Source organism: Asterias rubens, chromosome 14, assembly GCF_902459465.1.
Source record: "Asterias rubens chromosome 14, eAstRub1.3, whole genome shotgun sequence".
NCBI classification, from domain to species: domain Eukaryota; kingdom Metazoa; phylum Echinodermata; class Asteroidea; order Forcipulatida; family Asteriidae; genus Asterias; species Asterias rubens.
Window position 1 is genome coordinate 5,518,258 of NC_047075.1, and position 24,560 is coordinate 5,542,817.

General features: G+C 39.2%; 1 protein-coding gene across 1 annotated transcript; it reads right to left on the reverse strand.

Annotated features, from left to right (window-relative positions):
• Positions 1-3,889: 3,889 nt before the first annotated feature.
• LOC117299526 lies at positions 3,890-16,861 on the reverse strand. The gene is made up of 8 exons (XM_033783074.1): positions 16,817-16,861; positions 13,827-13,895; positions 12,606-12,656; positions 11,774-11,818; positions 11,351-11,407; positions 6,172-6,204; positions 5,653-5,750; positions 3,890-4,977 (listed from the first exon to the last, which is right to left on the reverse strand). The coding sequence occupies exons 2-7, from the start codon at positions 13,888-13,890 to the stop codon at positions 5,668-5,670; spliced, it is 333 nt and encodes a 110-aa protein (XP_033638965.1). The 5' UTR covers positions 13,891-13,895; positions 16,817-16,861; the 3' UTR covers positions 3,890-4,977; positions 5,653-5,667.
• Between the last annotated feature and the right edge of the window lie 7,699 nt (positions 16,862-24,560).

The following is a 24,560-nucleotide window of genomic DNA, read 5'->3' on the forward strand; positions in this document are numbered from 1 at the left end:
AAGACGAATTTTCAAGCTCCAGTAGTTGTAACGGTCCGCATGTAAGGTCACATTCGGCACAAGGGAAAACCTCGGCACAAAGAACTTATTCATGTGTGAGGTGCCGTGTGTGAAACTATTCACCTCTTGTGTTGTTATTAACATTTTAAAGGCTACCGCTCAAAGTCTAGCTTCAAGCTGCACTCAGCATAAGTTTTTCATCCTTCTCCTTCTTAATCAGGAAACACGTCACAACAAATATCGTTGAAAATGTTGGCTGTGTTTTTGAAAAAGTCTTTTTTTCTATGTTTTTAATAAAACAATTATTCAAATAATGATTTAATAATAGTTTAGTTTCTTTTGATATAGCGTCTTACATAAAAACAATTGCAAAACGCTATACATATTTTTACATACAAACAGTATAAACATTAAGCTAAATAAACTGGACACTGCTGGTAATATCTCAAAATAATTGTGAGCATAAAAACTTCCTTGGTAACAAGCAATGAAGAGCCGCTGATAGTATAAAACAATGTGAGAAGCGGCTTCCTCTGAAGTAGCGTTGTTTTGGAGAAAGAACTAATTTTCCACTAACGTTTTTATTTGAAATTGATTTGGAGACCCCAGAATTGGGTTTTGAGGTCCCGAAATCAAGCATCTAAAAGCACACAACTTCGTGTGACAAGGGTGTTGTTTCTTCCATTATTATCTCGCAACTTCGACGACCAGCTGAGCTCAAACTTTTACAGGTTTGTTATTTTGTGCATAATGTTGAGAGACACCAAGTGAGAAGACTGGTCTTTGAAAATAACCAAAGGTGTCCAATGTCTTTACCTGTATTAGGGTCATTCTATGTCAGACCAACACACTTTTTTACCTCATGTCTTGTAGGTCCTAATGAGCAATGAATGCACACCAATTTCTAGCCCGATCCGACTTACCATGTTGTCAGGGCAGAAACCACTAAAATCTGAAAACAATTATGGTTAAAATAACATCTTTTTGGTAGAAATGTGTCATAACCATGTCAATTCTCTCCACATAGTGCAAAGTTTGTATCAAAATGATAAAAATTGCATGCTAAAATCAATTTTCTAAAATTAAGGTCACTTAATCTTTATTTGTTATCAATACCTTTGACCCAATTTTTGAAAAAATGCATCATTCCAAAATCAACAAAATAAAAATCACTTGATAGAACCTGACTTTCTCTGTCAGAATCCACTAAGAAACAACCGGGTCTTCAAAATTTACATATTTAGCACTACTTTTGTATAACTTATAAACTTTACATAACAAATCCACAAACAAAACTCACTCCTCTGTTTCTAAAGTTACGAAAGTGTTAATGATTTGCGATTTGTTTTTCATGTTGAGGGCTAATGTGGTTTAACCAGAATCATATTTTAAACTGTCAGCAGTAGCGCACCCTGGATTTATTATTTTTGGGGGGATGGGACCATATTTTCCCCCAAATTTCTTTCGAAGATTGTTTGTTAATACATTCGAGGGACTGTGATCAATCCCCTAGACCCACCCCACCCCCTTTTTCGGGTGCACCATAGTGATCCCAGTTAGAGATTACATCAAAGTTGAGATTGAGAAGCTGTCTGCGTTTCTTCAGTAGATCACAAACTTATACAGTATTGCTTTAATCCCCTGTGATGAATCTTGAACAACAAATGAATGCATAATAACTTTCTGAAAAATCCTCAATCCTCATTTCCATTTCATTGCACCGCTAATTGTATGGCACACGAAATGGCATGCTAACCTTGCGTTGCATCATGGTTAAAGAGCTGGGGTGGTTTTTTTTACCATCTTGGACAGAATTTTGTTTGAGAAATAATATGGTCCCCATAAATACCCCCTCCCCCCACAAATCATGTGTGTGCTACTGCTGGTATTGTAAAGTATGACTCTAGTTAGACCACATCAGCCCTCATCATGAAGAAATCGCAAACCATCAAGAATTTTTGTAGATTTGGAAACGGAGGAGTGAGTTTTGTTGGGGGATTTATGTAAAGTATATAAATTGACCGAATTGTAACCTACCACTTGTACAAGAAATAGCCATCAAGTTGTCAATTTTGAAGAGCTCAACTGTTTATTAGTGGATTCTGATAGAGGATAGATTTTCATTTCGGTCACGATAACTCAATAAAGATTACAGTTACCTACATTTCATAAGCTTGTTTTTTGACAAAGAAGTTGATTTGAACATGCAATTTTCATTATTTTGATTTAAAAAAAAAATAGCTCAACAGAAAATACTTGTCTGTGAATAATGTTCTGTTCGTCTATGACAATACGTACCTAGGGCTAAAGCCCGGATTATACTACTTGCGATTGCGAATGTGGTACTAATTCTGACGACACGAATTCGCAAAGAATAATTTGCGTCTGTTAACATGTACTACCTTCCTGCGAAACATTCGCAGCGAGGAGAGAAATGTGACGTCAAAATTGGCCTCGTAATCGCATACACAGGAAATGAACCGGGCTTTTATTGGAACCCCAAAAAGGTGATTTCCGGGTCCAGTATAATAACATGATTTACGGAGATATAGAAGGACATGGCAATGTTATTCCGTTCGATATGAGCTAAATAGCACCTCACTCATAAAAAAAATCCAAACTAGCTCCAAACTTCGTGTTCAAACACTCGTTCTGACGATCTGTTCAAATAACATATATAACCTTTGTGCGGTACGCTGGACAACTCGACCCACGACACATATCCCGTAAAGATCTTGTGTTGTACGCCAAGGTTTGAACTAGAAAGGTGAATATACGCGAACAATGCTTTTTGGATAACACCAGACTATTATTGAGCACCATGGCGCCAGATAATCCTTAAAAAGGTATTTTATCCACTGTTAGTTTCGAGGCCTTTTTAAAGAAAATACAATGAGTTTTTCGGTCAAATATTCCCGTCAACAACCTGTCATAAAGGCATACAATTTGTAACCAACCGCCACAAAAGAAACATTCAGCAAACAATCAAGTTGTGTGCCACTGTTTCCTCCCACGCAAAATTTGTGTCCATGACTCAAGGACACCAATAAACAACGTGACTCAAACAATGTGACTTGCCCCGAAGGGTATTGCGTTTTCAAAGGACAGAACTTTTCAGGATCGGAATTCCAATAAATATTTTTAATGACACTGGACACATTTGGTATTGTCAAAGACCATTTTTCTCACTTGGTGTATCTCAACATATGAATAAAATAACAAATCTGTGAAATGAGCTCAATTGGACGTCGAAGTTGCGAGTAAATAATGAAAGAAAAAACACCCACACTTGTTACACGAAGTTGTGTGCTTTCAGATGCTTGATTTCGAGACCTCCAAGTTCTAAATCTGAGGTCTCGAAATCAAACTCGTAAAAAAAACTACTTCTTTCTCGAAAACTAGTTTACTTAGAAGGGAGCCGTTTATCAAAATCGTTTATACTATCAACAGCTCTCCATTGCTTGTTACCAAGTAATTTTTTACACTAAAAATTGTTTTGAGTAATAACCAATAGTGTCCACTGCCTTTAAATGGATGTTCGTTGGCTCACCCTCCTCCTTCTTTCTCATTGGAGAGCATTGGATACGACGTCAGATGTGCCGGGTACACCGGGGCATTCAATTCGATTCTTTAAATTCAAATTCACTTCAAAAGGCTAACTTTTTATTTTGTTCAATATTTTTTCATGACGAACCTTAATTGCCGATCACATCAACATTTGTTGTACGTAGTTGTACGTAGAATTTCAATTCAGATATGCAAACAAAAATCACCTTTTTTATACTGGTGTGCCTCCTTGTTGGTCTCACAAATTCAACACAAACAAACGTCCTTAGTTCGGTTTTGATATATTCATTTTATTCTAACAATAATTATAAAAAATCTGCTACAAAACTAATTATTAAAGGCGTGAAGGGTTAACAGTTTCTTAAGTTGTTCCAGTATGTCGTCAATACTAGACGTAGCTTGGCTTTTAATGGAGGTGTATTCTTGTCACGCATTTCGTCATTTCAATACAAAAGTCTCGCGTTTGTAAAACTCGAGCAAATTGCAGTTGGAATGACGTTTTTGCACAGACAAGACAACATGGAAAAGAAAGTTTGTGGATCGAAAATACGTTTCCCATCGGCTTCGTGTTAACTAATTGTGTTATCTGCAAAGTATACGATGGGAGTACAAAACTATGATTTTACTAACGTTAAACGTTACCCTTGAAATCATATTTATAAAAAAGAAGTAAAAAAAAAATTGGTAAATCGCTTTCAAAAGAATACTACGTTAGAGCAACATACATTGTTATGCCACGGTCGGAGTATAGATATGGGAGAAAAAGCTGATTCCATATTGCAATGGAATTTGGTTTTATTTACTCGTTGTAGTTATTATGGAAACTTTAATAGTTGCCTGTTTTTGGTTGATTGCTCTTTTTGTCACAATTCATTTTTTACACCATTTTAAATTGCCCGGGTTAAAACAAAACGTGCCGTGACTGCCACTGACAAAGTAAAGCAGACGTAACGAGCAGCTAACCAAAGAACAGGCAACCTTACAAGATTATAACATAACGAGTTAACATTACAGGACAGGAAAAGAAAACAAACCGTTTGAGCCCTCTGAATAAGAAGTAAACCTACAATGAGTTAAAAGCAAACCCACAGTGAATTAAATCATGAAGACTTGATTATACGATATCTTCTGCTTAGCAATTTTAATGAGGTAAGTATAATATGATTATCATTGTTTTCATTATCATTAATAATCGTTATCGAGATGATCGGGAACAAAAAGCAAGTTTGCAAGACACACACTTGAAGCTACAACAATAAAGTATAGTCCACCGTATGTAAAGGTATAAATCCATCAACACATGTTGATTAACGGTAGATGGGCCTATGATAATTATTTGTTGTGGGTGTAAACTATGCTTGACAGTTCCTCGTTGTCTTCAACACTCCATCAGATCAATTAAGTCCCACGCTGTCAAAAGAAAAGTAACAAATTTCTTGAATTATTTGAAGAAAGAAATGCATGGAGCATGGCTACTTCTTAAACTATTCGCCAAAGCAATCATTATTCACTGAATCAAAATGCGCTTTATTCATATGTTGCAACCATTTTCCGGGGCAGCTTGACTTAGAAATAGGTCAGACCCCTTGGACCCATAATCTGAGTCAACTCTGATCCGGGATTAGACTGTAAAGGCTTCATTTGAGAAAAAGACAAAAGCTGAAATGTATTAATTTTTTTACAATTTTTTTTGTTGGAGGGGGCGGGGTTTGAGGGAGTTTTACTGTGTTATTTGATAATCAGTCTCATTGCTTGACGAGACAGTGCCTTGATGCCACGAGTTACTTTTTCTGCATTTACTCGCATTTTTTGTTGCATTAAGAAATAATCTTCTCAAATTGTATGAAATAAAATAAAGCAACTGTTTTTTACATTAATCTGAAAGCATTTAATTTTAGCTTTTGGGTAAATACTAATCACTTTTAACGTCGAATCAGCCGTTTGTCTCAGCATTTTGTTCAATTTGTTGATTGACTTGATAGCAAATATCTGTGCGTTTCTAAAGTGTTCGTGTTACGTCTGATTTTAGACCAAATATAAAAATAATATCATAATTAAGAATACAAAGATGTAAATTTTTCTTACCATCTAGGACTTCACCTAAACGCAGTATCCAGTGCCGTTATAATCTACACAGGTTAAGCCCTCGGCACACTGGAATAGTGCTCCGCATTGATAGCGCTCTGTGGGGAGAAGACCAAACAATATAACATCAGTGTAAGAGAATAGAAGGTACTGGTATGGAGTTTACGTGTTGTGTGCGTTTCGTTACAGGATAAGAATGTGATGTGAACGAACGACGGCCTCCTCCAAACTTGCAACAAACTTTCACCTTTTTCCATAATTGCTGGCGGATAAAGTGTGGGCTCACCAGTTCAGTTAACTATTTCATCAAATTATTGCAATTCTGTTATCATTGGCGAAAAGGATCAACAACACATGATTGTTTAATCTTATTCTAGAGGGTTTTATCATTAAGTTATTCTTACATGATCAAATTGTTCTTTTACGCTCCATCTTTCTTCTCAGCTCAAATTGTTAAAATTATTAGGGCATTATACAATTGTTAAAATTTGATAACATGAATGAAAACATAATGCTTACTTTGTTCAGCGAATTTCTCTTCTTGCGTTTCAACTAAAAGCACAACAAAAAGAAAAAGTTATTAATCAAATGGCGTTCATAGAAAAATAAGGATATTGCAAAGATTGTTAATGCTGCTGCTGCTGCTGTTACTATTGCTGCCGCTGCTGTTACTATTGCTGTTGTTGCTGTTACTATTGCTGCTGCCGCTGCTGCTGCTACTATTGCTGCCGCTGCTGTTACTATTGCTGCTGTCGCTGCTGTTACTATTGATGCTGCTGCTGTTGCTGTTACTATTGCTGCTGCCGCTGCTGCTGTTACTATTGCTGCCGCTGCTGTTACTATTGCTGCTGCTGCTGTTACTATTGCTGCTGTCGCTGCTGTTACTATTGATGCAGCTGCTGTTACTATTGATGCTGCTGCTGTTACTATTGCTGCTGTCGCTGCTGTTACTATTGATGCTGCTGCTGTTACTATTGCTGCCGCTGCTGTTACTATTGCTGCCGCTGCTGTTACTATTGCTGCTGCTGCTGTTACTATTGCTGCTGCAGCTGCTGTTACTATTGCTGCCGCTGCTGTTACTATTGCTGCTGTCGCTGCTGTTACTATTGCTGCTGTCGCTGCTGTTACTATTGATGCTGCTGCTGTTACTATTGCTGCTGTCGCTGCTGTTACTATTGATGCTGCTGCTGTTACTATTGCTGCCGCTGCTGTTACTATTGCTGCCGCTGCTGTTACTATTGCTGCTGCTGCTGTTACTATTGCTGCTGCAGCTGCTGTTACTATTGCTGCCGCTGCTGTTACTATTGCTGCCGCTGCTGTTACTATTGCTGCTGCTGCTGTTACTATTGCTGCTGCAGCTGCTGTTACTATTGCTGCTGTCGCTGCTGTTACTATTGCTGCTGTCGCTGCTGTTACTATTGCTGTCGCTGCTGTTACTATTGCTGCCGCTGCTGTTACTATTGCTGCTGCTGCTGTTACTATTGATGCTGCTGCTGTTACTATTGCTGCCGCTGCTGTTACTATTGCTGCCGCTGCTGTTACTATTGATGCTGCTGCTGTTACTATTGCTGCCGCTGCTGTTACTATTGCTGCCGCTGCTGTTACTATTGCTGCTGCTGCTGTTACTATTGCTGCTGTCGCTGCTGTTACTATTGCTGTCGCTGCTGTTACTATTGCTGCTGTCGCTGCTGTTACTATTGCTGTCGCTGCTGTTACTATTGCTGCTGCAGCTGCTGTTACTATTGCTGCTGTCGCTGCTGTTACTATTGCTGTCGCTGCTGTTACTATTGCTGCTGCAGCTGCTGTTACTATTGCTGCTGCTGCTGTTACTATTGCTGCTGTTACTATTGATGCAGCTGCTGTTACTATTGATGCTGCCGCTGCTGTTACTATTGATGCTGCTGCTGTTACTATTGCTGCTGTCGCTGCTGTTACTATTGATGCTGCTGCTGTTACTATTGCTGCCGCTGCTGTTACTATTGCTGCCGCTGCTGTTACTATTGCTGCTGCTGCTGTTACTATTGCTGCTGCAGCTGCTGTTACTATTGCTGCCGCTGCTGTTACTATTGCTGCTGTCGCTGCTGTTACTATTGCTGCTGTCGCTGCTGTTACTATTGCTGTCGCTGCTGTTACTATTGCTGCTGTCGCTGCTGTTACTATTGATGCTGCTGCTGTTACTATTGCTGCTGTCGCTGCTGTTACTATTGATGCTGCTGCTGTTACTATTGCTGCCGCTGCTGTTACTATTGCTGCCGCTGCTGTTACTATTGCTGCTGCTGCTGTTACTATTGCTGCTGCAGCTGCTGTTACTATTGCTGCCGCTGCTGTTACTATTGCTGCCGCTGCTGTTACTATTGCTGCTGCTGCTGTTACTATTGCTGCTGCAGCTGCTGTTACTATTGCTGCCGCTGCTGTTACTATTGCTGCTGTCGCTGCTGTTACTATTGCTGCTGTCGCTGCTGTTACTATTGCTGTCGCTGCTGTTACTATTGCTGCTGTCGCTGCTGTTACTATTGCTGTCGCTGCTGTTACTATTGCTGCTGCAGCTGCTGTTACTATTGCTGCTGTCGCTGCTGTTACTATTGCTGTCGCTGCTGTTACTATTGCTGCTGCAGCTGCTGTTACTATTGCTGCTGCTGCTGTTACTATTGCTGCTGTCGCTGCTGTTACTATTGATGCAGCTGCTGTTACTATTGATGCTGCCGCTGCTGTTACTATTGATGCTGCTGCTGTTACTATTGCTGCTGTCGCTGCTGTTACTATTGATGCTGCTGCTGTTACTATTGCTGCCGCTGCTGTTACTATTGCTGCCGCTGCTGTTACTATTGCTGCTGCTGCTGTTACTATTGCTGCTGCAGCTGCTGTTACTATTGCTGCCGCTGCTGTTACTATTGCTGCTGTCGCTGCTGTTACTATTGCTGCTGTCGCTGCTGTTACTATTGCTGTCGCTGCTGTTACTATTGCTGCTGCAGCTGCTGTTACTATTGCTGCTGTCGCTGCTGTTACTATTGCTGTCGCTGCTGTTACTATTGCTGCTGCAGCTGCTGTTACTATTGCTGCTGCAGCTGCTGTTACTATTGCTGCTGTCGCTGCTGTTACTATTGCTGTCGCTGCTGTTACTATTGCTGCTGCAGCTGCTGTTACTATTGCTGCTGTCGCTGCTGTTACTATTGCTATCGCTGCTGTTACTATTGCTGCTGCAGCTGCTGTTACTATTGCTGCTGCAGCTGCTGTTACTATTGCTGCTGTCGCTGCTGTTACTATTGCTGTCGCTGCTGTTACTATTGCTGCTGTCGCTGCTGTTACTATTGCTGTCGCTGCTGTTACTATTGCTGCTGCAGCTGCTGTTACTATTGCTGCTGTCGCTGCTGTTACTATTGCTGTCGCTGCTGTTACTATTGCTGCTGCAGCTGCTGTTACTATTGCTGCTGCAGCTGCTGTTACTATTGCTGCTGTCGCTGCTGTTACTATTGCTGTCGCTGCTGTTACTATTGCTGCTGCAGCTGCTGTTACTATTGCTGTTGCTGCTGTTACTATTGCTGTTGTTATTGATGCAGCTGCTATTACTATTGCTGCCGCTGCTGTTACTATTGCTGCCGCTGCTGTTACTATTGCTGCTGCAGCTGCTGTTACTATTGCTGTCGCTGCTGTTACTATTGCTGCCGCTGCTGTTACTATTGCTGCTGCTGCTGTTACTATTGCTGCTGTCGCTGCTGTTACTATTGATGCAGCTGCTGTTACTATTGATGCTGCCGCTGCTGTTACTATTGATGCTGCTGCTGTTACTATTGCTGCTGTCGCTGCTGTTACTATTGATGCTGCTGCTGTTACTATTGCTGCCGCTGCTGTTACTATTGCTGCTGTCGCTGCTGTTACTATTGCTGCTGTCGCTGCTGTTACTATTGCTGTCGCTGCTGTTACTATTGCTGCCGCTGCTGTTACTATTGCTGCTGCTGCTGTTACTATTGCTGCTGCAGCTGCTGTTACTATTGCTGCCGCTGCTGTTACTATTGCTGCTGTCGCTGCTGTTACTATTGCTGCTGTCGCTGCTGTTACTATTGCTGTCGCTGCTGTTACTATTGCTGCTGTCGCTGCTGTTACTATTGCTGTCGCTGCTGTTACTATTGCTGCTGCAGCTGCTGTTACTATTGCTGCTGTCGCTGCTGTTACTATTGCTGTCGCTGCTGTTACTATTGCTGCTGCAGCTGCTGTTACTATTGCTGCTGCTGCTGTTACTATTGCTGCTGTCGCTGCTGTTACTATTGATGCAGCTGCTGTTACTATTGATGCTGCCGCTGCTGTTACTATTGATGCTGCTGCTGTTACTATTGCTGCTGTCGCTGCTGTTACTATTGATGCTGCTGCTGTTACTATTGCTGCCGCTGCTGTTACTATTGCTGCCGCTGCTGTTACTATTGCTGCTGCTGCTGTTACTATTGCTGCTGCAGCTGCTGTTACTATTGCTGCCGCTGCTGTTACTATTGCTGCTGTCGCTGCTGTTACTATTGCTGCTGTCGCTGCTGTTACTATTGCTGTCGCTGCTGTTACTATTGCTGCTGTCGCTGCTGTTACTATTGCTGTCGCTGCTGTTACTATTGCTGCTGCAGCTGCTGTTACTATTGCTGCTGTCGCTGCTGTTACTATTGCTGTCGCTGCTGTTACTATTGCTGCTGCAGCTGCTGTTACTATTGCTGCTGCAGCTGCTGTTACTATTGCTGCTGTCGCTGCTGTTACTATTGCTGTCGCTGCTGTTACTATTGCTGCTGCAGCTGCTGTTACTATTGCTGCTGTCGCTGCTGTTACTATTGCTGTTGTTATTGATGCAGCTGCTATTACTATTGCTGCCGCTGCTGTTACTATTGCTGCCGCTGCTGTTACTATTGCTGCTGCAGCTGCTGTTACTATTGCTGTCGCTGCTGTTACTATTGCTGCTGCAGCTGCTGTTACTATTGCTGTTGCTGCTATTACTATTGCTGCCGCTGCTGTTACTATTGCTGCCGCTGCTGTTACTATTGCTGCTGCCGCTGCTGATGTTACTATTGATGCAGCTGCTGTTACTATTGCTGCCGCTGCTGTTACTATTGCTGCTGATGCTGTTATTATTGCTGCTGCTGCTGTTACTATTGCTGCTGCTGATGCTGTTATTATTGCTGCTGCTGCTGTTACTATTGCTGCTGCTGCTGTTATTATTGCTGTTGTTATTGCTGCTGCTGCTGTTATTATTGCTGCTGCTGCTGTTATTATTGCTGTTGCTGCTGTTATTATTGCTGTTATTATTGCTGCTGCTGCTGTTATTATTGCTGCTGCTGCTGTTATTATTATTGCTGTTGCTGATGCTGTTCATTTGGTTGCTTTAGCTTTAGCTGTTGTTGTTGTTGCTGTTGCTGTTATTGTTGATGCTGTTGTTGCTGTTGCTGATGTTATGCTCCTGTTGCTGCTGATTTTGTTGCTGTTGCTGCTGTTGTTGTTAGTGCTGCTGCTGCCGCCACCGCCATTTAAAGTTAACGTTTTAGTTTTACTATAGAAAGAGATCAATCTTAAGATATTTTCGTGAACAAAATTACTACGAGTTTCAGACGAATCTAAGCAATAAGAGTAATTCCAGTCGACTATCCCATGATGCATCAGTGTGAATGCTATAGAATTGTTGTTTTTGTTTCATGTTGTTGAGTTACATTGGTTTCTTTAGAATACTTACTGCGTTTATTCAACAGACTCTCAACATTACGGAGAAGCTCCCGAAGAGTTGGTTCATCTGAAGGTAGAAAAGATCAATGCAGAAGTAATTATTAGTGACCTGAGATGATGAATTGTAAAATGGAAACTAAATCAACACATTCATCATGAAGTGCTTTATCGTACTAAGGCGGCCTGGATACAAAACGATTGCAGTCAAGTCTACTGCTTGTCTAGAAACTAATTCATTGCATCGTTTTAGGAATCAAACATTACGTCTCAACCATTTTTTTACTTTGAAGAAGTCTATACGTAATTAACTAAATTGCAACCTAAATGTGTATCTTAAATCTCAATACTTTACCCAAAATGGTTTACAAACATCAAAGTGTTTCAATGGCAGGAATTAAAGGCAAAGAAAGGATGAAAAAGGCTCACAACTTACTCTTTTTTTCAAGCTGCCTTTCTTCCGGGGCCTCCTCCAAATTAACTAAAAACAACCGAAAGTCAATCCAGGAAATGTTTTTAAAGTAAACCGCCTTCTTTTCACTTTCAAGTAATGGAACTTAGTCTTTGTAATTTAATCAACATCATGTAATTGTTATGCATCAGAGTATTTCACTTTTAAAATAACTCCATTGATTTTTTCCGAAATTTATTTGGGTCCGCCATCTTGAAACCATATCCAACAGACCCAACAAGTCGGCTACCGTTTGGTCTGAACAGCATCGTCACCAAAACTCAACAACATAATGTTCTGTTAGGGTCACCACAACGCACTCCGTGTCCCCTCGATTGCCATGACGATTAACCGCAGGTTTTATCATTCGCATAAAGTTATTCTTACATGATCAATTTGTTCTTATTATAAACAACCTTTCGACTCAAAAAGGTTCACAAAATGATTTACAAATGTCAAGGTGTTACAAAGGCAGGAATGAAAGGCAAAGAAAGGATGGGGAAATGGTCAAATCTTACGCTTTTCTTCAAGCTGTCTCTCTTGCGGGGCCTCCTCCAAATTAACTAAAATAACTTTAAAGTATACCGCCTTCCTTTCACTTTCAAGTTTTTAACTTAGTCTTTGTAATTTACTTCCAGTTTCTGTTTTAAAGTTGGTACACAAAATTCCCATGTGTTTTCTTTTTAGTTTTGATCAATAACAGCTGGGTCCACACAGATTGTCAGTTTTGACAACATCGTCAGTTAACACGATTCTTCCCACTATTCTAGCCACCTTTTGATTAAAAAGAATGTAATTCACATGAAGTAAAACTCACGATTTTGAGACCTCTTCAAATCCAGAAGGCGCTCCAAAAGGGCGACCTCATCTGACAATGCAAACGAAAAGAAAAGCACTTATAGGTTTTCCAGTTGCCTGCTCCCTCGTTTACGTGCAGTAAATTTTAGCAAAATAACGTGAATCTGTAAAGTTGTATTAAAGTATTTTAAATTGACAGTTTCAAATTAAGGAGTGAATAGCTTTGATACAAATGCATGACCGTATAAGTTGAAGTTACTTTGATTTCTTAAAGGAATGTTCACAACATGAGCAGGCGATCTATTCTTAAAACACTCAGTAGAAGTATGACTGAAATTGTCTAGACACGTCCAGATTGTCCAAATGTCCTTCCAGATTATTTCGGTGATGATTAAGTTTTGTCAAGACAAGACAAAGAGAACAATGAACAATGTACATCCTAGAAGCTCAATAGGGATAGAAGTGACCCGGATCACGGGTCTTGACCCATTTGTGTGTAAAGCTGACCCGGAAACTGGTTTTCAAATGTGAGTTCGCATCCTTGTCCGTTAAAACCGTTTCTGGACTATGTTTACCCTTTCTGAATTACAATAATGACGAAGCTGGGATTCGGGTCATTTCTACCACAAGAGCTTTAAAAGTGTATCTTAAGAGTCAGTTTGCAAGTTTCTTTTGTTATTTTAGTGTTCGTGTAATTTAACAGCCCGTGCCACTAGAAAGTTCCAGGGACAAAGAGACTATAGTTTTGCTACATACTGCTAAACAATCTGGTTTTCAATATGATTGCGTCAATGTCTTTATGTGCCAGTGCCGACATAATGCTAATCAATACCGAAACTTCGATTTGATTTCTTCAGTAAAGACGTATCCTGTCAATGGAAACTCGAATTTAATGAAATTCCAACTGTCGTTAGTATTAAAGGCACACCCATCATTGTTTAATGATGAACCGATTTGATGGTAATTAAATCTACTTATTGTCACGTATTGTCTGTAGGAACCGATTTCGATTTGCAAATAGTTAAAAGTAAACTGCAATGAAAATGACAAACCTACTTGGGATTTATATCAAACATTTTGTTAATTCCTACAAAGGAAATGTTTGTGTGATTTGTTGAAAGATGGAATGTCCCTCTGAATATGAAACTTTACGATTTGTTGAACGTGACATTCACTATTTCCACTCATTAATAAAACAATATTCCACATATAAAATATTCATTATTTGTTTACTACTTACCATCTTGGTATGCTGACACACAGCCGACCACAACAAGCAACGCTAGGAGAGTGTAGCCCTTCATTGTCTCTGTTTAATCAAAATGAAACAATAGGTGATGTTTTCCCATTAAAAAGTTAATTTCCAATAATAAATTACGTTTGCCGTTCATCATGCATTGTTGAAATACACTAAGTAACTGCGTGCTCTTGGTTATTCTTACAAACCATTAATTAAAGATTACAACTTGTACTTGTCTGTGTGTCAAACTTAAGACGAGTTTAAAGCAATTGGACACTTTTCTGAACAGAACAAAAAATAAAAGTTCACAGATTTACAAATAACTTACAGGGTTTACAGTTGGTAATGGTGAAGGACTTCCCTTGAAATATTATTCCATGAAATGCTTTACTTTTTGAGAAAACATTAAACTACTTATCAATGCTCGATATCGAGAATAACGGATTTATTTAAAACACATGTCATGACACAGCGAAACGTGCAAAAACAGGATGGGTTTTCTCGTTATTTTCTCCCGACTCCGATGACCGATTGAGCATAAATTTGTACATTATTTGTTATTTTGTATAGTTGTGATACACGAAGTATGGGCCTTTGGACAATACGATGTTGTGCGATTGCTTTAAGATTTTGAATTCCTTTTAGATTTAATCACATTGCAAGGTTTATACACACCCACGTGACACGCTCTCCACCAATAGGTAGAGCGAAACTGTCGGAGGTATTTATGAATGCGGGTTTAGAGAAATTACACGCTTGAGTATTAATTAACTGTCACTTTCTTATAAAAAAAAACACAAAACATCAGACTGCAACATACGTTAAATTGCAACATGCATTATCAATGTTGTACTGCTTACTTAAAAGCTCTATTTTATTACATACAGCTTTGTCCTCTGTACAAAGGATATCAATTATGTATCAGGTTTATTGTTTTCTTAGAATGGTCGAGGTTTGAGGGTCAATTAGCGCATTGCCCCGTATGAAAGGTCATATGAAGAGGTGTTTTGTTTAGGGACTTAAAAGGACCCATTCCTTTGGATCTGGCGAATTGATCCATGAAAAGCCTTTGAAACAATTTGTTTTGAAGTCGATATGGTTAGAAAGATGTTTTAAAAATAGAATATAATGATCCACACAAACGTGCCTCGAAAAGGCGTGGTTTTCTTTTACTTTGCGAACTATAAGCGATCGGCAATTTTATAGAGTCAAAAGCCCGACTCAACAAAATGGCGTGCCGTGTCAGTTCACGACGTAAAATAAGGAAACCATGCAATTTGTTTGGATCCGTTATATTCTACTTTTAAAACATCTTTGTAACATGCATTGTATAACTAACGGTTTCAAACGCTTTGCATACCCCAACTCGCCCGATCCAATACAATGTGTCTCTTCAATGTGTGGTTTGATATGTATAAAACATATGTTTTACTTTTGAACTGAAGGAAGAGGCACATCTCAAAACCTGTTCAGCTGGGGTTTTTAACGCTTGAGTTTGTTTAGCACAAAATGTTAAAATCCCATGATCGGTGCAGTATCTCGCCTGCCAGTTAGGCACTGGCATGTACAGTGTCATTATTTATGTAATGTGACAGGGGGTTTAGACTGTATACAAATTAATGAAGAGACCGTGTGAGTTTTTGCGTGAATGGTGACCTCCATCCAGGAACCTAACAGAGCGATGTAAGAACAAGAGCCGGGGTTCTCACTTGTTGCCCTCGGCCCACACGATATATGGGTGTGCAGACTACTTTTGTGTCAATCTAAAGGATACACAAAACAGTTGTCAGAAATTCAACCATGCAAGGAACCAATATGCATGAAGTACCTTATTTGGGTCAGTGTTCAATAACATGTTAATTTTGAAGTTTTTTCGCCTTGCTTGATTTCTAACGAATACAATGCGCTGTAATTAGAAAGTGGACCAAGTCCCCAGCAGTTTGTGTGGGCAGCATTGCTTTGGATTTGTTTGTCGAGTCACGTGTGTAGAGTCTGAGGTGAAATCTCGAGTGTGCCGAAGGGAAGTCCGGGTATTTTGCAGACGTCACTCGAGTCAAGTCTGAATCAATGTGACTGTGGACTCCAGATGGACTCGAGTCATTTGGGTTGCGCCATACGTTCAGATGTTTGAATTAAAAAGTCTCATCTGGATCCTCAGAATCAACAGTTTTTTTGTTAAATTGCTAAAACATCAATTGTCTTTTTTGACCAAAACATTATATTCAGCTAATTAATTTCATTTGAAAGGTTGAAAACATATTATGGACAACATTCTGTTGAAATGCATTCACAAAAACTACTCCCTCTGATATTATGAACATTAAACCTCTAATGAGCTATATCAATTTCTGAAGAAAAAAGTGTTTTGTCATTATCATTATTGATACAAAACCCAAACAGTTTTATTTTATCTTCAGCATAAATACAAACAAATTTGTGTAAAACCTTACATCCCGGCACCAGTGGGCTATTTGTAAGTAAATGAGTAAAACATTGAGGTATTTAAACATTGGTTTATTTTGTTCCGATTGGATCCCGTCATACAACTTCGGAAAGCGACAGTACATAGTATGAACTGGCAGATAAAACATTGTTATATTAAAAGCACTGGAAAACTTATGTATCTTGCCAAAGACCAATATTCCCACCTGGCTGGGTGTATCCCAACATGTACAAAGTTATGTAACAAATCTGTGAACAATTTGACTCAGTTGGTCATCGAAGTTGCAGGACAATTATGAAAGAACAAACCCTTGCTGTGCTTTCATCGATGCATACAGAAGTAGCGACAATTTACCTCTTTCTCGAAAACTATACGTTATACTTCAGAGGTTTCTCAAAATGTTTTATACTTTCAACAGCTCTCTCAGATGCTCATTACCAAATAACATTTTTTCTAACAATACTTTGAGTAATTACTACTATTATACTGACCGGTGCCTTTAACAACACATTGGCAATAAATGGATCGTGTTAAGATGACTTCCTACCTTTGTTAACTTCTTCGCTTGAGTTCTAAGATGACCGATTCAAACAGTATCGTCAGAGCTCTGTAGTTTCAGTTCTTACCGTAGAGAACCACACCTTCAATTGAGCTTCAGCTACTGCCAGGGGTTAACCGCGATTTTTGCACAAAATAAGTCAAATTTCAGATACAAAGGCCCGAAAGGTTAGGTCAAATTTCGTTTATTGATGCATGTTTAGCGACCTCAATTCGGCGTCAGTCGAGGCTGATTAATACCGGAAGGCGATTGGGCGTCACACAAGTTCAACAATACAAAGAGAGTGAAATTGTATTATTGTCATCAATACAGACGATCGAGCAAAGCTTTGACCGATCTTCTGTATTAAGTACAGTGCTAACACACGGTTAACATTAAGTACAGTGCTAACACACGGTTAACCCTCAGACTCCCATCCCCCCCCCCCCCAACAAAAATATATATATATATATATATATATATTTTGATGGTACAGACCTGCCAGGGTGAAAACCAACGGTTTGTCGAAACGTTCTACTTGGCTGAAAACCGAGCCTTACTGAATCATATGTTTCAGTGGAAGACGGTATCTTCACCGGTCTATGGATCCACAGTGTGCATCATTTAACTTTCAAAAAAATACCGTTTGTCTCTTGAATAATGCCTGCCAGCAGAGCTCACAACCTTGATGACTTTCTTGAGACACAAGGGAGTACCTACTATGATGAAACCTTGGACACTTTGTCATTTTCACTACCCAGCACTACAACTTACAGTAGCTGCTGGAGTTGTATCAAGCTGGTTACCACAGCAATGGCATATACAACATCTTTCCTACAAGTCTGACTGATGGGTTACAGGTTTACTGTGATATGGAGACAGATTGGGGAGGCTGGATCGTGTTCCAGAGGAGACAAGATGGCTCTGTTGACTTTTACCGTACGTGGGCTGAATACCAATCTGGGTTTGGTGATCTAAAGAATGAGTTCTGGTTGGGGAATGATATCCTGCGTAACCTTACTGGATCAGGTCAATGGGGAGCTCAGAGTAGATATGGAAAGTTGGCAGTCCAACACATCGTGGGCTTCTTATGGTGAGTTTGCCGTTACAGGTGACAACTACACTCTCCATGTTGGTTCATATGATGCTCAGAGTACAGCAGGTGATTCAATGTCATATCATAATGGCCATTCATTCACAACAAAGGATCAGGACAATGATGGCCATACTCAGATCAATTGTGCTCGACATAGTGAAGGTGCCTGGTGGTTTAAATACTGCTTTCTGGCTCATCTGAACGGTAAATACTATACAAATCGAACTTTTTAGCCAGTTCCTTTGAATACTCAATACACCCGACTAAATTAATTTTTAAATAGTAAAGAAATTTTTAAGCAGTATTTTCTGCAAACAGATGAAACTGATCAATGGGCCCTGTTATTCATGGTACAAGATTGTTTAATCTCGGGGGAAGGGAATCTTGAGGGATTCAAAAGCCATATTTTTTGGAACGAAAGCATATCTTGGAACGTAAACGTAGCTGCGTATGGAACGTAAGCGTAACTTGACTCAGGATTGAAAGCGTACCTTTTGTGTTAGGTAACTTGAAGGAACGTAAGCAAAACTTGTAATATAAGCGTAGCTGAGTATCTTGGAACGTAAACGTAGCTGCGTATGGAACGTAAGCGTAACTTGACTCGGGATTGAAAGCGTACCTTTTGTAACTTGAATGTAAGCGTAGCTTGGAACCTAAGCATATCTTGGAAGGTAAGCGTAGCTGGGTATCTTGGAACGTAAACGTAGCTGCGTATGGAACGTAAGCGTAGCTTGACTCGGGCTTCAAAATGTACATGTTGATATTATAGCGTCTTGAAGGAACGTAAGCGTAGCTGAGTATCTACGTAGCTTGGAACGTAACCAAATAATACCTCAACAATCTCAAAAATAACACTTCATTCACAGAATTTTTTTTTTTTTTTTACAAAATAATGCTTTGAGGGAATTTTGTTTTACCAATTTTTTTGTTACAAAATTATTACAAAATTATTATTCACCTGTTCTTTTTACGATCGGGGGCTCCGTTTTTTTATCCACTAAGGTCTACCTCCATAGTCGAAGGATTTGCCTGATCCGTATATTTATGCTGGTTGTTTATAATACATGGATAGACTGGATCCTTATGCTGCGACGTAGTAAAACGTTGCTATAAACAAAGCACCAGTCTACTTACAACATTGTGCAACAATGTCAAGAAGATTTGACAGTTGCAACGGCTGGAAACACGTATACGGTGGCCTTTTACCGCTTTGGGTTTTTTTAATCATTTTTCGCTAATTACTGGACATTTTGATGATTCTTTTACATCAACCATCTATAAAAACATTGTTTATGATTCTACACCCCCAAATTGCGTAAATGGTGAGCCGGTGTGTCCCTTTAAGTCTGTATATAATTTTTGTTTAACCCGATTTATTGGGTCTTTGTTTTTTTCCCATACTTTCTCATAAACAAAGTTTTACAAGGTTAGTCAGTAAGCATGCTTTAAATAGATTTGTGTATACTTTTTTTTTTTTTTGGGGGGGGGGGTTCACACCGCGTGAGATTAACAATTATCGTCAGTTGACAATTCGTTGTTTAGTTTGTCTTCTTCTTCTTCGTCACACTATTTATGAAAACGTAATTTAGACGAAGTATAACTTACGTTTCTGATGCCTCTTCAAATCAAGAAGGCGCTCCAAAAGGGCGACCTCATCTGACATGACAATGCAAACGACAATAACTACAGTCAATCATAGGTTTCCCGCTCGTTCTTTTGACAATTATAAGCAGCCAACATGCGTTATTCTTTTTTGCAGGATATTGTTTTCATCTTTCTAGCAAAGAATAATTGCGCCTTAGAATAAACAAAGATGACCTTTCAAATGAAATAGTCCACATAGTTACACAGTTTTGTGATCAATTCATTTACCGTTGCACATTACATGTAGTCCTTGTCAAAGCCACTGGACACTATTGTTTTTTTACTCAAAATAATTGTTGGCTTAAAACTTATTTGTTAACGACCAACCGGGAGCTGTTGGTATTTTTATTGTGAGAAACGGCTCCCTCTGAAATAACATAAATTTTTGAGAAAGTGGTAATTTCTCACTCAAATAAGCCTTTTATTATGCATCTGAAAGCACACAAAGTTGTGCAACAAGGTTTTTTTTATTTAAATGTTCTTTTGCATTTTTGACGACCAATTGAGTTCAAATGTTCACATGTTTGACTGTAATTTTATATGTTGGGGTACATCAAGTGAGAACAATTGTCTCTGAATAATATATATATATATAATGTGTCCAGTCTCTAAACCCCTCGTTACAATGTGTACAATCACCATGCTGTTTGAATGTTTTTAACATCCAATAACATCAAGTTTCACCCAAAAGGGTCGCTTATTTTTTTACAGAAAATTGGCAGCAACTTTTACAGTAGCACCTACTCTGCTAAATTGGATAACGATTATAAGCATGGTAAAAACAACCTCCTGTATCGACAATAATGGCTGTAAAAAAATTCACTTTTCACAAAATGAAATTGAACGACGGTCTAAACTAAAGACGGTCTTGTCAAGAAATCACTGGTTATGTAAAACCATCCTATTGCGGATAAAGACACTGCTGACGCAGAGCAGGTCGGCAATCGAGTGACATTATATACTGTGTTCCCGCAAAACGGGTCAATTTTCTATAATCGAATACGATGCGTTTCCAAGAATGAAGTGACCGTTCGGACGGTCACTCGTCTGTTCTTGAGAAAAGAGATCTTTCGTTGAAACAAATGAAGTCACATGTCATGTTTGCACGTTGTCGACATATTACTATTAACTCAATGATGTCGTGAACTTTAGACAAATAATTCAATCTGAACAGACTGGACCCACTTCCAAAGTACACTTTGCATATTTTAGATTATCCAACCTAATCATTTAAAGACAGTCGAATTCCACATTTTAATTAAGACGACTTCCTACCTTCGCTAACTTCTTCGCTTGAGTTAGAGATGACCGATTCAAATAGTATCGTCAGAGCTCTGTATTTTAAAGAACACGTTGCCTTGGACGGGTCGAGTTGGTCATTTAAAAGCGTTTGTAACCGTTTGCTATAAAATGCATATGGTTGGAAAGATGTTTTAAAAGTAGAATACAATTATCCACACAAATTTTCCTCGAAATTGCGTGGTTTTCCTTTTACCTCGTCGACTAACACGGTCGGCCATTCATGGGAGTCAAATTTTTGACCCCCATAAATGGCCGACCGTGTTAGTTCGCAAAGCAAAAGGAAAACCACGAAATACCGAGGCATATTTGTGTGGATCATTGTATTCTTCTTTAAAAATATCTTTCCAACCATATGCATTTTGTATAAACAAACGGTCACGAAAATGTTTTTTATTGATCAACTCGTCCGATCCAAGGCAACGTGTCCCTTTAAGTTCTTACCGTGGAGAGCCACACCTTCAACTGAATTTCAGCTACTGCCATGGTCTACTTTTTAGCCCCCTTTTTGTTTAGTTTTTTCCTCTGTTTTTTTTTTTTCTCAGCAAAAGACGAATTTTCAGACGACTGTAAAGGGCTAAATGTAGGTGAGGTCATATTCAGATTTTGTGTACACTATTTAGAGAATGAAAATCATGGCACACAGAAGGTATTCATGATTGTCTGAAACTATTCACCTCTTGTGTTGCAGTTACAAACACCGCGTCAAAACATTTAAAGGTACTAGACAGTGGACACGTTTGGTAAGTGTCAAAGACCAGTAGTCTCACTTGGTGTATCCCAACAAATGCATAAAATAACAAACCTGTGAAAATTTGAGCTAAATTGGTCGTCGAAGTTGCAAGATAATAACGGAAGAAAAAACACCCTTGTTGCATTACTTTGTGTGCTTTCAGACGTATATTTAAAGTCTTCAGCTGAAGTATTTTATAACTTGAGTGATAAATTACCTCTTTTTTAAAAACTACGTTACAGCTCTCCATTGCTCGTTTCCAAAAAGTGTTAATGTATACAGTTATTTTGAGTAATCACCAATAGTGTCCAGTGCCATGCCGCTCAAAGTATGGCTCCATAAGTATTCTGTATTTGTTTTTGTATCATTCTTTTTTTTACCAAGAAATGTATGTGTAGTCTTTTAAAGTATTATACTGTTAATTAACGAAAACAAATTATCCCTCCGTTTTGGTGCTGTTGTTGTGGACGTTGTGAGTAATAAATAAATAAAATAATAAGAAAAATAAACACAAAAAGAGTTGAAAAGGTAGGCTTTGTTTTGGGTTTTTGTTTATTCTTGTTTTTGTGTTTATATCAATGTCTCACAAGAAACGTGTTTAACGAACGCACCCTCTACTATGGGTGCGTTCGATTAGCTTCCCTGGGTCGACCACGCGGTACTCACTCGGGTGAGCCCCTGACAAGAGCTAATCGAACGATCACACTCGCCCTCTCGTGGTAACGTCAAGCACATCGGGTCACCCCCTAGTGACCAACTCCACAAGCAGTGCCCTGGGGACTGAACCGGTTGAGCCCCTGGAATGATGTCAAAGCTATTCGAACGCACCGGGAGCAGACCGGCGTCGACCCAGGGAAGCTAAACGAACGCACCCACAGTATCTGTTTTTTGATTGGTCCGAGGTTTGTCAGCTGCACCCACATCAGCTCGAACCAATAAAAACACAGTATGGAAAGCTCATGTCACTGCACGTTTTTCCACTGACATCATTGTATCCATTGAAATCACTGATTCTGAAAGAAAATGTGTTTATCCTTGCGGGTAAAGACAGGGGCCCAGTCTAGCTACACGGCAGCTAACGTTTAGATCAGCTGGCGTCAATGTGTTAGATCTGATGTAACTCAGGGTGCATAAACACACTGTGCTGGCTTCCTTACGCGTTGACTTTCCATATTAACGAACCAAACAACAGAACACCCGAAATTACTCTCTTCTTTATCCCAGTCTCTTCTGTATCCCAGTTTGGTTCCTAATTATAATTAACCCAAAGCGGCATTGTTAAAACTATACCGCTCTGGGTTCTAAATCTCAGTACAGGCCAAATGGAATTGCGTTGAGAAAATAACAAATCATAAAGATTCTGAATACTGACGGATTCTAAAATGGTCGAAAACTTGACATATGGACCTAATAAAATCTGTGCAGAAGCCCCTGCTTGGTGCTCCAGTGGTAAGACATAATATGCTTAAAGGAACACGTTGCCTTGGATCTGTCGAGTTGGTCTTTGACAATCGTTCTGTAACCGTTTGTTGTAAAATGTATATGGTTAGAAAGATATTGTAAAAGTAGAATACAATGATCTACACAAATATGCCTCGAAATTGCACGGTTTTCTTTTTACCCTGTCGACTAACACAGTCGGCCATTTATGGGAGTCAAAATTTTGACTCCCATAAATGGCCGACCGTAATTGTTCGCGACGTAAAAGGAAAACCGTGCAATTTCGAGTGATACTTGTGTGGATCATTATATTCTACTTTTAAAACATCTTTCTAACCATATGCATTTCATAACAAACGGTTTCAAACGCTTTTAATAGACCAACTCGTCCGATCCAAGGCAACGTGTTCCTTTAAGCAATCTAAGGGTCTCCAGTTCGAATCCTACCTGAGTAATTTTCATGTTGTCCACAGCCCTTTGGAAAGCACTCGGTATACAGTGCTTAAAACACATTAGTGTGATGGTCAATAACCAAATTATAATTCTTATACCCGATGAAAAATTATGATTTATTAAATACCAACACGTACGCGATTTTGTTATGCATCAACAACATTGAGCAACATGATTGATTCCCTTATATTTGTGTCTGTTTGTGCCCCTGACAATACAGTATTTCACTTGCTAGTTTTGTCTGGCTTCAAGCAATTGTGGCACTCAGTTGCAACCCGTAAATAACAAGCCTCGCCTGGGGCAGCCTTTTCACAAATTCACTAAATAGAGTACAACAAATCTGAATATGACCTCACCTACATTCAGCAATTTAATCTCGTCTGAAAATTCGTCTTTTGTTGAGTAAAAAACGGGGGCTAAAAAGAAGTGTAAGAAAAATTCAACCAATAAATTGTTTTATTAAAAAAACATAGCCTACCTTTTCCAGGACATTTTTGTTTGCTTAGTCAATAAAGATAATTTTTTAAATACCGAATGGAACTTATAAAGCCCGACTTAGAGCAGTTAGTTGTCCTTAAATTGTTATTGACGTTATTTAAATTGTTTTTTGCTGCAACAAAAGAGGTGAATAGTACGGAAGCGTATTGCCGCCACATGAAAAAAACATTCTCTCTAGCCGTGTACGTATCGTGTACGTACACGATAAGCGCAAACTTATCATGTGTGTACGTACACTATTAGTTATAGTGTACGCACACGATATATCCAAACTTGTTTGCACTTACACAATAAGTTTGGACGCGGTAAGTTTGGATTTATCGTGTACGTACACAATAACTTAACGTGTACATACGTACGTACATAATAAGTCTACATAAGAGAGAGAAAAAAATTATTCATATGGCAGCAATACGGTTCCGTAGAATAGTTTCAAACAATCATGAATAACTTCTTTGTGCCTAGATGTTTATTCTCTAAATAGTGTACACAGAATCTGCACAGTATTATGACCTCACCTACATTTAACCCTTTATTGTCGTCTGAAATTCGTCTTTTGTTGAGCCAAAAAAACGGGCCTAATAAGTAGA

Bases quoted from the DNA above. Each gene is read 5' to 3' on its own strand.
- LOC117299526 (XM_033783074.1), bottom strand. From the start codon at position 13,890: ATGAAGGGCTACACTCTCCTAGCGTTGCTTGTTGTGGTCGGCTGTGTG. The intron at 12,657-13,826 runs GTAAGTAGTAAA...TTGCATTGTCAG, and splicing joins TGTGTCAGCATACCAAGATG to ATGAGGTCGCCCTTTTGGAG. The intron at 11,819-12,605 runs GTGAGTTTTACT...GGTTGTTTTTAG, and splicing joins TTTGAAGAGGTCTCAAAATC to TTAATTTGGAGGAGGCCCCG.